At 32.1% G+C, this 13,744-nt stretch overlaps 2 protein-coding genes and 1 long non-coding RNA gene across 3 annotated transcripts; all 3 read right to left on the reverse strand.

Moving 5' to 3' along the window:
- Positions 1-3,691: 3,691 nt before the first annotated feature.
- Positions 3,692-4,306, reverse strand: LOC133881217 (dehydration-responsive element-binding protein 2A-like). Its single transcript, XM_062320156.1, has 2 exons — positions 4,281-4,306; positions 3,692-4,109 (listed from the first exon to the last, which is right to left on the reverse strand). The coding sequence occupies exons 1-2, from the start codon at positions 4,304-4,306 to the stop codon at positions 3,692-3,694; spliced, it is 444 nt and encodes a 147-aa protein (XP_062176140.1).
- Positions 4,307-4,658: 352 nt separating this feature from the next.
- On the reverse strand, positions 4,659-7,796 carry LOC133881713 (uncharacterized). Its single transcript, XR_009902582.1, has 3 exons — positions 7,784-7,796; positions 4,906-5,038; positions 4,659-4,698 (listed from the first exon to the last, which is right to left on the reverse strand). It is a non-coding gene; the product is annotated as an uncharacterized LOC133881713 (long non-coding RNA).
- Positions 7,797-7,798: 2 nt separating this feature from the next.
- Positions 7,799-8,489, reverse strand: LOC133881218 (putative dehydration-responsive element-binding protein 2H). The gene is made up of 2 exons (XM_062320157.1): positions 7,865-8,489; positions 7,799-7,806 (listed from the first exon to the last, which is right to left on the reverse strand). The coding sequence occupies exons 1-2, from the start codon at positions 8,487-8,489 to the stop codon at positions 7,799-7,801; spliced, it is 633 nt and encodes a 210-aa protein (XP_062176141.1).
- Between the last annotated feature and the right edge of the window lie 5,255 nt (positions 8,490-13,744).

A 13,744-nucleotide genomic window follows, 5' to 3' on the forward strand; every position in this document is an offset into this window, starting at 1 on the left:
AAATTGTAAAAAACAGTATTTAAAAAATAGGAATCACCTAAACATGCTCTTAACTTTTTTTAATTCCCCATGCTCTATTTCCAACCGGTGATGGTTTTGAGAGAAAAGCCTCGCCTTAAGTTCTTGAAATTTAGCGCTTTAAAGGAGTTGAAGACACTATAATTACCACAAATCCGTTTAGTATCAACTAAAACTAAGGAAAAATTTTAATTACTCCCAAACTATTAACTATTAAGATTGACAATATTTGACAATATTCAAGAATTCGATATGAACTCAACACAAAATTAAATGGTCAGTGTTGAAAAGTTTGAGCCGTTTAATAAAATTGACTGGATTACGGTTGACCTGTACGATTTTATATCTATGCTTCGACACGACCCAAACTCGACACTCAACATAATAACAAACAATTTTTGACATGACCCTAGAACTCGATACAAACTCAGTACAAAACTAGAGGGTTATGGTTGATGAGTTTGATGAGTTTATCTGTTTTTAATTAAATTTGTCGGGTTATGATTTACCTATATAGTCTTATACCCGTATTTCAACACGACCCGAACTCGGTACGCGAATATAAATTGTCACTTCTACAAACTACCACTCTAACTTCAATGTCTCCTCTCAAACTTTTAATTTTTACGATGTATTCTGCTATACTATCGAAGGGGTTGCAAATATTCTCATCTTAATAAAAATGACAAAAATATTATGAGCATAAGATTAAAAGAAATTAGGGGTAAAATTCACATACATCCCTTAAACTACTATCTAATTGACAATATCTCTAAAAAACTTTCAATTTGGACAATGTCCTACCATACTACTAAATATTGTCAATGTTTCCACAATGATGAAAATACCATTATTAAAAAATACTAATTTTTTTTTTTTTAAAAAAAAAAGAAACTAAAACTAAAAAAAAAAAAAAACAGAAAAACCAAGGATGGCCAAATTTTAAACTCTTTTTCCATTTTTTTTTTAATTTATTGGGGTATTTTTGTTTTATTGAAAAAATTGTAAGGTCATTTTTATATTTTTTTAGTCGAGATTGACAATATTTTGGTAGTTTGCTGGAAAAATTGTCCTAATTGAAAGTTTAGGAAATATATTGTCAATTGAGTGATAGTTTGAGGAGGGTAGGTAGATTTTTTCCAAAAAATTAATCACTGCTATAGTAAATTGAATTACAATTATAATTTTACAATTTTATTTGTTGATTCGTTTCGCGATAAAAAAAAAAAAATGAAAATTTTATATGTTGATTCGTTCTGTGTTAAAAAAAGTAAAAAAATAAGAAAAGGAAAGAAATTACTACATATAAGAAGAAGAAAAAAAAGGTGCAAAATCAAATATCCTAGATCAACAATTGTCCAAGTGGAAGAAAAGTCTTTATTAATGGATGAACTACGTCATTTTCTTTAAGTGGATCAGAATAGTTCCAAAATCTCACTCACATTGATTTACCATGTTTTCCCATTTCTTAATAATTGATCATTTAACCTAGAGCTTTAGTCGGAAAAAATTAAATTCAATCTCTTAATTAATACTTTAACGTTCTCTCTCACTTTTGAGTTCAAACTTCATTTTAATAGGTGAAATCTAAAGACGTAAAATATTTAATTGAACGATGGGTGAATTGACAGAGACATGGTTCGATCTCAAGACTAATACTAAAAATTTAAACCGATAGGAATGAGTAAATTTAATCGCTTAATCAATACTTTAACATTAGTCACTAAGGGTAGTATTAAAGTTAAAGTATTGATTAAGTAATTAAATTTACATATTCCTATTTGTTTATACTTTTAAGACAAGCGGAAAATTAACATTTCTCACATCAATTAAAATCACAATTTCAATGAATTCATAAAAATATGGACAAACCATGTGGAAAGACATCAATGAGAAATTCTTATACGCAAAATAGCTCTCCGCATATATTAAGCAAAACAATCAATTTAGTTCTATAATGCAAAAATATTTCCAAAACGTGGATTATACAAAAAAATCGAGTTAACTGGCTCTGATAATACATTTACAAAGAGCCCAAATTAATAGAACTAACAAGAAACAAAAAGAACATAACTAAAAGGATGAAAAGGGAGAAAAATAAAAAATACAAAAAAAAAAAGAAAAACACAAACATCAACAAATATCCGGCCAATGAAGACCAACACCATGGAGAGGTGGAACTTTTTATTTTTATTTTTTATTATTCAATATGGGGAGAAGGAAAATGGGAAAATATAACATTAAAGGAACACGAGTAAGAAAAATATGTATATATATATAATTTAAAAAGAAAAATGTTTTTAAAATATTTTATTTTTATTGTGAATGACACGTGTCACTATATGAGATTTGCTAATGTGGTACGCTAACAAATTCTGTCAACTTTTCTATTTACATGAACTTGTTTCCTTTTTTGCTTATACCATGGAATGTCTGGTCACTTGTTAAAACACAAAAAACTATTTGTCCCAACTCCAAATCACAAATGCCAAATTAACATTTTCTGCCTTAATAGCAAATATTTTACATTTAATCTGCAAAGCAATTGAATATGATTAGGCTTCTTCAATCCCCCATGAGCTTGTGGGGAGGTATTAATCAACTTCAGACAACAGCAACAACTTCTATGACAGTAGCAACTAAAACCAATTCAAATTCACTAAGAAGCTAAGAGAGAAAAGGCATCGAATTCATATTAAAAGGAAAAAAAGAAAAAAAAGAAAAAAGCCCTATTCATAATATAGGGCAACTTCATAATATCTCTTAATCTAGTTATTCATCACCATTCCACTATTATTACCATTCACAATAGTAGAACAAATCAAAGTAGAGGTTGAAATTCATAAATTAGTCTTTGGTTATGAGACAAGAAATAGGTCATTCCAGCAGGAGAGGTCAGAAATAAGGTGACATATAAAGCAAATCTTCTATACAATATGATTAACAAGTAAGATAAACATATTTGAAGAGTCGTCTTTCCAGTGCTTGGAGAAGAACCCAACATAAATTTGAATCTATAAATGTGTAGAAGTGTAACTATTTAAAATATGTATTTTTTTTTTCTTTTTTATTAGACCAAAAAAAAAAAAAATCCAAATGGCAATAACTACAACTCTTTTATAAGAATTACTATAGTACCTAGTCATGGATAGATATTAGATTCCAGTACTTCTGGTGCATATTGTTTGAATAGATTTTAGATTCCAACATCAAAATCCAATTCAAAAGCAATATTGCTAAAGAAATCATCGTTGAAACTTGAAAAGCTCTAGAAATTCACCCAAATCAAATATTTCATCTATGAAATGACTTGTCAAATGCTCCCCTATCATACTATTAGGCATGCATGTTAGTTTCAGCAACTACTATTGAGTATATAAGTGTGAAAAAGGATAAAATCCCAAATTGAAAAGATACAAGAAATGTGAGTGGCTAATATAGCATTGTTGTGCCCAAACCCATAAGCTTAAGCTTTTGGGTTGTATAGTGTCTCAACATGCTATATTACAGGCTCACACAAAAGACTCACCAAGTATCAATCTCCCTAACAACTACAGCATGCTGAGAATCGGTTCTCAATTCACCTTCCCCATCCTCATTCTCCAAATTGTCCTCAACTACAAAGAACTCGGTGGTTTGAAACATGTGCGGTGTCCTCAGCTGCAAAGACTTCTTAGTTGTTTGATGTAGTCCTTGAATCAACCCTAGCTGGAGTTTCTATTGGAGAAATGCTTGATGAAGTTGAAGCTGAACAAGAATTTGGAAAGTTTAGGCGAGCATAGGAACCGTACATTGTCCTAGCAGCTTTATCATAAGCAAGGGCAGCTTCTAGTGAGTTTGCAAAAGTACCAAGCCACATTCTCTTTCCCCCATTTGGCTGCCGAATTTCTACAACCCACTTACCCCACGTCCTCTGTCTAACTCCTCTGTATTTGCATTTTGAGTTCTCAGGCCCTCCCTTTCCTTTCATGCATCCTTTCTTCGACCCAATAGCTTGAACTTTACGAATTGGTTTAGTGTCAACATTACAAGAGTCGAGTGTCTCAGCCATAGACATAGATCCCTCAACTCTACTCCGTGATTTCCTCTTCCTGAAAAAACAAAAGAACATATTTATATTAGCTCACAAGTAGCCATCTTTGAAAAATGAAATCTCCCAGACACCCAGAAAAACAACACAATCACCACTCCTCTGCAAAACCCCAGAAAAACCAACCCAGAACACAACAAAAATTTTAAAAGAAAAGACAAAGAAAAGATACCTCGTAGTCATCATCTCTGAAGACATGGCAGTGAAAGATAAATTTTGTTGGTGAAATTTAGAGCAGTGAGTTTGGAGAACGCTTCTTGGAAAGCGAGAGAATATCTCATGTCTATGAATACATTGGAGTTCCATTTCTGAATATTGTATGTCTATAAAGCGGGAGAACAAATTCCTGTTTTATGAAACATCATAACATTAGCATGCTCGCAAGCATTTAGACACTTGCGCTATATATAATGTAAAGAATCAAATATCTGAAACACACATATAGGCTAAATTCTAAAACAGAAGTTGTGAATTGTTCTGAGCATTAATTGCCTCACCTAAGCCACTTGGCAGCAACATAGTCTGATGCAGGAAATGATTGAAAAAGTTCCAAACTCGTACAACTATCATATGTCATTCTCAGACCTTTCCTACATAGACAAAAGACGGGAGACCATATTCAGTTTAAATATATTTCTATTCTTAGTTTTTTCTTCTTTTGTGAGACAATGTCATCCTTAGATAAAAATAACAATCATTTTGAACAATTCCTATAACTCTTGAAAAATTCTGTTCTAGTTTGGGTATACAATATACCTACTCATAAATGTGCCGTCCAAGACAGCAAAGAAACATACCCATCCTCACAATCGAGATTTATGGAGCACAACGTTTCAGATCCGATTGAAACAAGATGAGCCTTACGCATCTCATGGAGCTCAGGTACAATAACCTCCACTATCTTGTTTTTGTTTTTTGACAAGTCACCATCTTGAAAAATAATAAGTGAAATATGAAGTATCTCATCATAGTATAACTATAAAAGCATGATAATTCATAATTTCAAAAATAGTATCTCAAAAAAGAATAAGCATGTCAATTTTAAGGCTGAATAACATAGATGTACTTTACAACCATGAGTTTTGCTCAACAGAGCTAGAACATCTTCGCACTTATCAGAGATTTCAGTCGAAATTAAATCATTTTACCATTGCAGTGGAATAAGCATATATTCTTAAAATTATACATGATATCTAGAGCAGATTACAGCTGTATAAATTCCTAGTCGCAATGATCCAAAGGCATTTAAACAATCATTTGATGATAGTATGGCCCAACAAGGTACGGACTATAAATCAGAGTAAAAAAGTTAATTAAAATGTAAGATGATAATAATAATAATAATAATAATAATAATAACAAATATTCATATTTATCAATAGTTTAAACTTTAGAGTAATAAGAGTTAGCAAAAAGTATCTCAAGCATGCATATACAGAACTCATACATAATTAATCTTTTTTTTTTTTTTTTTTTTTTTTTTTTTTTATAAGTAGAACTCATACATAACTAATGCTACTAACCAAAGAAAATATAAATAATTTCAACTAGATGCACATAACAATTGATAGAAATGAAAAAGGACCACATAACTCAACTAAACTTTGATCCCAACTAAATTGGGGAAACAAAAAAAGGCCAAATGAGTGATTGAAAATTTAAGTAAGCAATTAGAAGACCAATCTCACAAATAAACATGGTAGAAACACTGAAAAGCAACCTTGGTAATCAACATTAATGCATGACTAGCGACTATGAATTCTGAATAATAATAAAATATATATATATATTTCTTTTTTTATAAGTAATAACAATAATAAAAAGATTCATTGAAACTAACTAGGCATGTACATTTGTTTGTATGCTATGATTCCCTTCATCCCATATTAATAGTCCTCGATTTCATTTTGGATGTCCTAAAGTATTTTCTACTTTGAAAAGTCAATGGACACAATTTCAGTAACTTTCCTAACTTACCATTAGCTTTATTTGAAAACTCAACACCCATTTTAATAGCCGAACAATTGACATTGTAATTTGGAAGAAGACTTAAATTATTCATGAGCTATGCAATGGATAGAAAGTGACAACTTAACAACAATAGTAAGTGGTAATGAAATAATTGATCTGCAGATTAATGTGCTTTTTTTTTTTCATCCAAAAAAAATAAGAAAATTGGAAAGTTTCTTTTTATTTATATTTTTTTAAAATCGCAAACCATTCCATTAGAAGATAGAACTAAACATAACCCAAACAAACATAACCATAGATGAAAGCAGAGTCAGGTGATAGGTGAAACCCAATACACTATGATTTCATTTGTTTCTAAAAGTGCTAACCCCATGCCAAAAGAACCCAAGGAGTGCAACATATATATTCCATCATTATTTAAGCGTAAATTTTCATCTACAAAGGGTCCAAACACAATTTTTCTGTTTAATCTCGCTAAAATGGCCGCAAGTTCGCATACCTTCTATGAACATGAGAGTTTTACATTTTGTGGTCAGCCACATGAAAGTTACAATTGAAATGATTCATATGCTGCCCAAAGGTAGTATAACATTCAGTTATGTTTGAAATTCGGGAGTTTTGAGGTAAATTATGTCTAGCATGATGTATGACAGATGTGCATTATCATGTATTACATACGTATTGCAGACATACAGTAATCCTAAACATACTTGTTCAAACCGAAACAAATCAGCATAAAATCACAAATCAATGAACTTGCATCACAATTTGCACTTAAGTCACTAACATAAAGTACAAACTATGTGTACATGTAGTAGGTTATGTGACACTTCAGTTTTTTCTTGTGGAATGATTGCTATGGCTGCAAATCAGTGATTTCGGTGAAAAGACATTAAAGAATCTATACAGGTAAAGGAGAAACAGAAGTACATTTAAGCATGTGTCATATAGAAATCACTCTAAACCAAGAGATAGCAAAGAAATAGTGGTTTATTAATATAGGTATGTCTCACATTGAACAAACAAAAATACCAGAAAACTTTTTCCTTTTTCCCATGTCAGATAACAAGATCGAACATCTACAATTTTAAGCATATAGAAACTAAATCAAGAGAGTGCAAGTTGTAATAAATTAGCCCACACAAATCTAATGCTTAAACTTCCTCACATGGATCTAATGCCTAAGTTCATAGAGAATATTAAACTTCAAAACCGTAAACATAAACAATGTAGGAAGAGAATAGAGAAATGCATCATTCTTGAACAAAGTATGTAGTATACAAGACCAACAATAAGTAAAATATGCAACTAAAACTTTGTTTATTATCCCTACCCATAACCTATAAAGTACCACTTACAAAGAAAGAAAAAAAAGTTAAATTCCTCATTCTAAAACCTATAAAGAATCACTTACAAAAGAAAGGAAAAAAAAAATCTACAAAGAATGCAAATCTGCATATCCAACAAATTTTTTATACCCTCAAATAAAAAAATATGATAATCCCAAATCAATTATCCACCCATCCTTCTCTTATTCTCCATTATTAACTATGTCCGGAAGCTTCCCGCATTGGTCGACATCAAGAAACCCCATTTGACCAACATCAAAATTCCAATCAAATTGCAATTCGATGTTGCTAAAGAAATCATCGTTGAAAAGCTCTGGAAATTCATCCGAATGAAATATTTCATCCATAAAATTACCTGTCAAATGCTCCTCTACCATCCTATTAGGCATGTTAGTTTCAGCAACCGCAACATGCTGAGCATCGGTTCTCAATTCGCCTTCTCCAACCTCATTCTCCAAATTGGGAGAAACAAATGTGATGTCCTCAGCTGCAAATAACTCATATTGGTTTGATGTAGTTGTGGATTCAAACCCCATTAGAGTTGCAGCAAGTACAGAATGCTGAGTATCAGTTCTCAATTCACTTCTCCCATTCTCATTCATCACATTGGGAGAAAAATGTGTGGTGTCCTTAGTTGCAAAGACCTCAGAGTTGTTTGATGTAGTCGTTGAATCAAACCCTGGTGGAGTTTCTATTGGAGAAATGCAGGATGAAGTTGTAGGTGTAGAAGAATCTGGAAAGTTGAGGCGAGCGCGAGAAGCGTACATAGTCCTTGCAGCTTTATCATAAGCAAGGGCAGCTTCTAGTGCATTTGGAAAAGTACCAAGCCACATCTTCTTTCCCCCATTTGGCTGCCGAATTTCTGCAACCCACTTACCCCAGGTCCTCTGTCTAACTCCTCTGTATTTGCATTTTGTGTTCTCAGGCCCTCCCTTTCCTTTCATGCATCCTTTCTTGGACCCAATACCTTGAACTTTACGGATGGGTTTAGTGTCAACATTACAAGAGTCAAGCTGTGTCTGATTCTCTTTCCACTTGGCAAGAGTCTCAACCACGGACATAGATCCCTCAGCTTTACCGCTACGTGATTTCCTCTTCCTGAAAAAAATAAAGTAGAAAAGATTTAGCCATCTTTTAAAAATTCTATACGCAGATATTGTTCAATAGTAGTAAAATCATTATCAACAGAAATTATTTATTTCTTCAACATAATTAGTCAGTTTGCCAAAAAATCAACATCAAATTTAAATTTGAAAGGACTTTATTCATTTACGGAAAACAAACAAGTAAGAATTGATTCAGAAGATCAAAATTTTAAATTTTTATTTGATACAATTAGAACTGATCCTAGGGATAAAACAATTATAAAAAAATATATTGGAATAAAAGAAATAAATAAAAAAGGAACAGAAAAAGGAAAGAATCAATCAATAAGGTGTTATTCCTAATACGAGAATGTAAGAATCTGTAAAACTATTGGGAGCGAGATTCCGCTAAAAAAAGGGGAAAATGAAGAATGAAACCCATTAAAACTTGGTGAGAAAAAATTACACACACACACACACACACACATATATATATATATTGGTTGACTATTTCAAATGTACCCATCCTACTTGATAATAAATGATGTTGTAACCAAAGGTAACGATGTTCCTGTCACTCATGTTCATTTGATGCCACTCTTTAAAGTGGCAGTAATGGCATCTGATGATATCTCCCTATTGTTTTAAAGAAAGTATAATCTGCTTGGAGGTTATGGATTATTCTTTTGTTATTTACGTGGAACAATCACTAATGTTGAAGGTGATAAAGAGTATATAATGCTGTCTTTAACATTTCTTTATTACATAATTGTAGTCTAATCTCTGTGGGGTTTCTTACAGAGCTGATCACTAATGAACGCAGATAAGATTCCACCCGCCCAAGGAATCTTGATGGTCATTCATCAGAAAATAAAAAAAAAAAAAAAAAAAGATCATGACCATTAATATGCCTACTTTTGAGTCATGCTATATCTTCCGGTATGGGAAGAACGAAACCCATTTAAAACTTGGTGAGAAAAAGTTATATATATATATAAGAAAGAGCAGTATATATTAAATATATGTCATTTCCCAGACACCCATTAAAATGAACACAATAAAAAACCCAGAAAAACAAGAAAATAATTCAAAGAAAAGATACCTCGTAGTCGTAGTGGTGGTCTGTGAAGACATGGCAGCGAAAGACAAGGTTTGTTGGGGAGAGCAGAGAATGAGAATGTGAAATTCAGAGAGCGGTGATTTGGGACAACGTTTGTTTCTTAGAGGCCAAGAAACAGAGTAGCGGTGATAAGAAAAGGAAACAGAGAGAGTAAGTAGAGAGAGGGAGAGAGAAAGAGTTGCTTTATAACAGTGTTTAATGAGGTGGCGAGTGTTTATTGGCCATGTGCCCTTTGATGTGGAACCCTAATTACGACAAAGTGCCTAGGGCAAATGGGAGCGCGGTAGTATTTCAATTGTAAATGACTATTTTGTCCTGTGTTTTGCTGATATCTTCGTTTATGCCACTGTACCCAAAATTGGCTGTTTTGGCCTGTGTCCCTCGACAGTAAATAAATAGCGTTTTCGAGGAACAATTTAATAGTACTGAAGAGATACGGAATGGGATTGAAATCAATAGCATTATAGCAATTGGAGTTGGATAATAACAGATGGATGATAAAAAAAAGAAAGCCCTTTTTTTATTTTATTTTATTTTATTTTTTTAAAAAAAATATAAATAAATAAAATTTGATGTAGGAAAAAGGAAACATAACAAAATATTTGTTTCTAAAAAAAAAAAAAGGCAAAATGTATTGTACCCACCTGCTTTATCTTCTTCATTTCACCATTGGGGAGCTTGCAGTTTCCTGACTCTTTTCTTTTTGAACATTCAACTTTGGCAGACATGCATGGCTTCTGGCTTCCATGCTAGAGAGAGCGCGCCTAGACCCAACAACTTTGTTTTCTTCTTTTCTTCTGCAACTCTTCCGGCTCCGGCCAACTACTTCCGTTCTGCCTTCAACTTGCTTCCTTTTCTTTTCTTTTTCTTTTGCTTTGTGAAGAAGAGTCTCTGAGACTGAGACGAAGGCCATTCTTCTTTTTTGATGAAAACGTGTGGCGCTGCCGCTTAGATGCAAATGTGTAATGATCTGTGGGCTTTGGGAATAGAAAACACAGTCTCCGTCACGGCGTCACGTCACGTCGTCACCTCAGCTCAGATATGTATTAATGGAGGGAGGGTAACAATGCATCCGATTCTACTCCCTGGAATGAAAATACAAATTCTACTTTAAAAAAAAAAAAATTATTTAAATATAAAAAGCCTCATTTTAAATAAATAAAATACCTTTTCAGCTGCTAGGGCCTGTAAATAAATACGAAATTGTTCTCTCTTTTTTTCTTTTTTTCTTCAAATGTTCAAATCAATCCGTCTTTAAATTAGTTTTTGTTAAAAAAAAATCTTTAAAAGTTGATTAGCATTGCCAAGTTAATACGGTATTGAGATGAAAGTGTAATTTATATAATTTTTTTATATCAATAATTACCAAATATGAATTTATTTATTTATTTTTAAAATAAATTTTAAAACTACATTTTTATCTCAGAATGTTGACATGACAGTCCTAACTAACATTTAGATAAATCATTATTAAAAAAAATTAAAAACTTAATTGAAACTGTCACATTAAGATATTTACATGACAAAAATATAATTTTTAGCATTTCTAATAATACATACATACATGCATATCACTCTTAAGTCTTATCTCACTCTTATCTCTATTGGTCATTGATTTTTTTTATTTTTTTTTATTTTATAAAAGTTTATGGACATTGTCACGGCCTAGCTACTAAGTTGAGAGTTTATTGATTTTTTATTTTTTTAATAAAAGCTGATGGGAACCTCTCTTCTTCTTCTTCTTCTTTTTTTAATTTTTTAATTTTTTTATTATTCTTATTAGTACATGGTCTAAAAAGTAAGAGCTATGTTACTAACTTGCTTCAAAAAAAAAAATTCGAGCATTGTTTGGATAGAAGAAAAAGAAAAGAAAAAGAAAAAAGGAACAAGCTCTATTTGCTCTCTGGCAATATTGAACTAGCTCAAAGATAAAGACATAAGTTTTTTTTTTTGGTTTGTTTTTAATTTTAATAATTAAATATCAGAGTTTGTATAATTTAGAACTCAATGCATCTTCTTACACGCGCGGTAGCGCGCAGTGACGGAGCGAGGATTTGAGGGTCAAGAATTTTTTTATTTTTGTAATGAATGAAAAAAAAATAAGTTGAACAAAATTGACTAAAAATATTAAAGAAAGACAGAATAAATAAACAATTGAACAAAATTTAATTATTGTTTAAAAAATATAAATGTAACTTAATTACAATTTATATTCTCATGCATAGTGAGTTAATTTATAATTTAATTGGAACTCAATAGGATCATTGATGTTCTCCATAATGTCAGGTAAATATAATTATATATTTAATATAATTAAAATATATAACAAAAATTATATATATTCATAAACAATTAATTTAAAATAACAATTTAAATATAAAAGTTTGATTACATACCTCTCACTTCTCAGGTTCTATTTAAAAACAAAATAATAAAAATGTTGAGCAATTAATTTGAATTGTTGAAGGCATTGAAGTAATTAAGAAGAAATTCAAAATCACAAATTGTTGAAAGCATTGAAGTAATTAATATTGCAATTTGTGCTTAAGCCTTACAAATTTTAGGCATCGGTTTCATGGTTTGGTTGGTTATACAAAGGCAAGGGAGCTCTTTGCTGGTGAGGTTCGTCTAAACTTGGTCACTTGTAACAACTTGGCAAGATAAAGCTAATTAGACAATTTAGACCCATCAAAGTAGCACCTCAACTACCATGTCATGACCAACTGCGGATATGGATTGAGACCTCTGGTATTGCACCATGAAATACATTTTATTTGGATTGTTCATTTCAAATGGACGACCCTTATTGTGGCAAGAAATTTAAAAATGAGGGGTGGTTGTTGGGCTGGCCAAACCACTCATTTGGGCAGTTTGGCTACCCTTAAATGGTAATTTGGCCACTGTGGGTGGTCACAACTACTCCTGATTCTCATCAATGATGGTTTGGGTAATTGTGCCACCTCATATTCTCATCAAGGGTGGTGCTACTACCTCTGAATAACCATTTAGGGTGGCCGAACAATTCTTTTTGGATGGTTCGCCAACCCCAATAACCAATCAACCACAATTTTCTTTTTTTCTTGTACTTGTTGCTATCACGATATGGGTTGACTATTCATTTTGAATGAACGACTAGATAAATAAACATTTGAAATTAGTATCACAAGCAAGAGGAGACCCAGAATGACCGTTATGTGAGAAGTAGCGTTGACTAGGTAGTTGACTTGTTGGCCAAGTACATGATAAGAACTAAGAAATTCTTACATGCAGCTTCAATAGACAGGTCAATAAATATTACTGGCTACTTCGAGAGAGTCGGGCTTCATAATAGAGTGAGTTGTAAATTTGGAAAAAAAAAAAAAAAAAATTCATGTTTCCTTGGGCAGTAATTATATACATGCCCATAAAATTATGAAATCACCTAAACACTTTTACAACAAGTGTACAACAGCCTTCTCACAAGGGGTGGACTCCACAGTATGTGGGGCCCATCCCATGTGAGATGGCTGTTGTACACTTGTTGTAAAAGTGATGTATTTCTATCATTTTTCTTCTAATATATTTATTGGCAATGCTCAAAACCGTCCAAGAAGCCAATAACCTCCTACAACCCGACTATTTTGGAGTCCTAACATTTTTTTTAGGAGTAACTTCAAGGCTTTAAAAATATGATGTGTTCGGAGTCATTTTTCTACATATTTTTTATCCATCTATTTTTTTTAAAAAAAAAATAAAATTTACCATTAAACTTATGAAACTTACATGTTGGTCTCACAAATTCAACAATAAATTTGTCTATCTCTTATACGGAGATAGACAAGAGATGGGCATATGAATCCTAAATAATCAGTCACAGTATAACAAACAAGGATATTAGTTATTTGTTCTTAAACACAATAAATCGAAGCTTCCCCCTCAATAAATGAAGAAGAAGAGAACCGATAATGGAGAGGGGAGGGAAACGACCGCACCAGGCGTAGGAAAAGAGGGAAGAAGGGAGAAGAAAGCAAAATCTCTTCCTCCTCCCCTAGTAAAAGCCGCACAAACGTGGAGGAACAACCTCGCGAGGGAGGTGGAAAGGTTCAGAAAAGGAGATAAAAAAAGAAAAAAA

Source organism: Alnus glutinosa, chromosome 11 (genome assembly GCF_958979055.1).
Source record: "Alnus glutinosa chromosome 11, dhAlnGlut1.1, whole genome shotgun sequence".
In the NCBI taxonomy this organism is placed as follows: domain Eukaryota; kingdom Viridiplantae; phylum Streptophyta; class Magnoliopsida; order Fagales; family Betulaceae; genus Alnus; species Alnus glutinosa.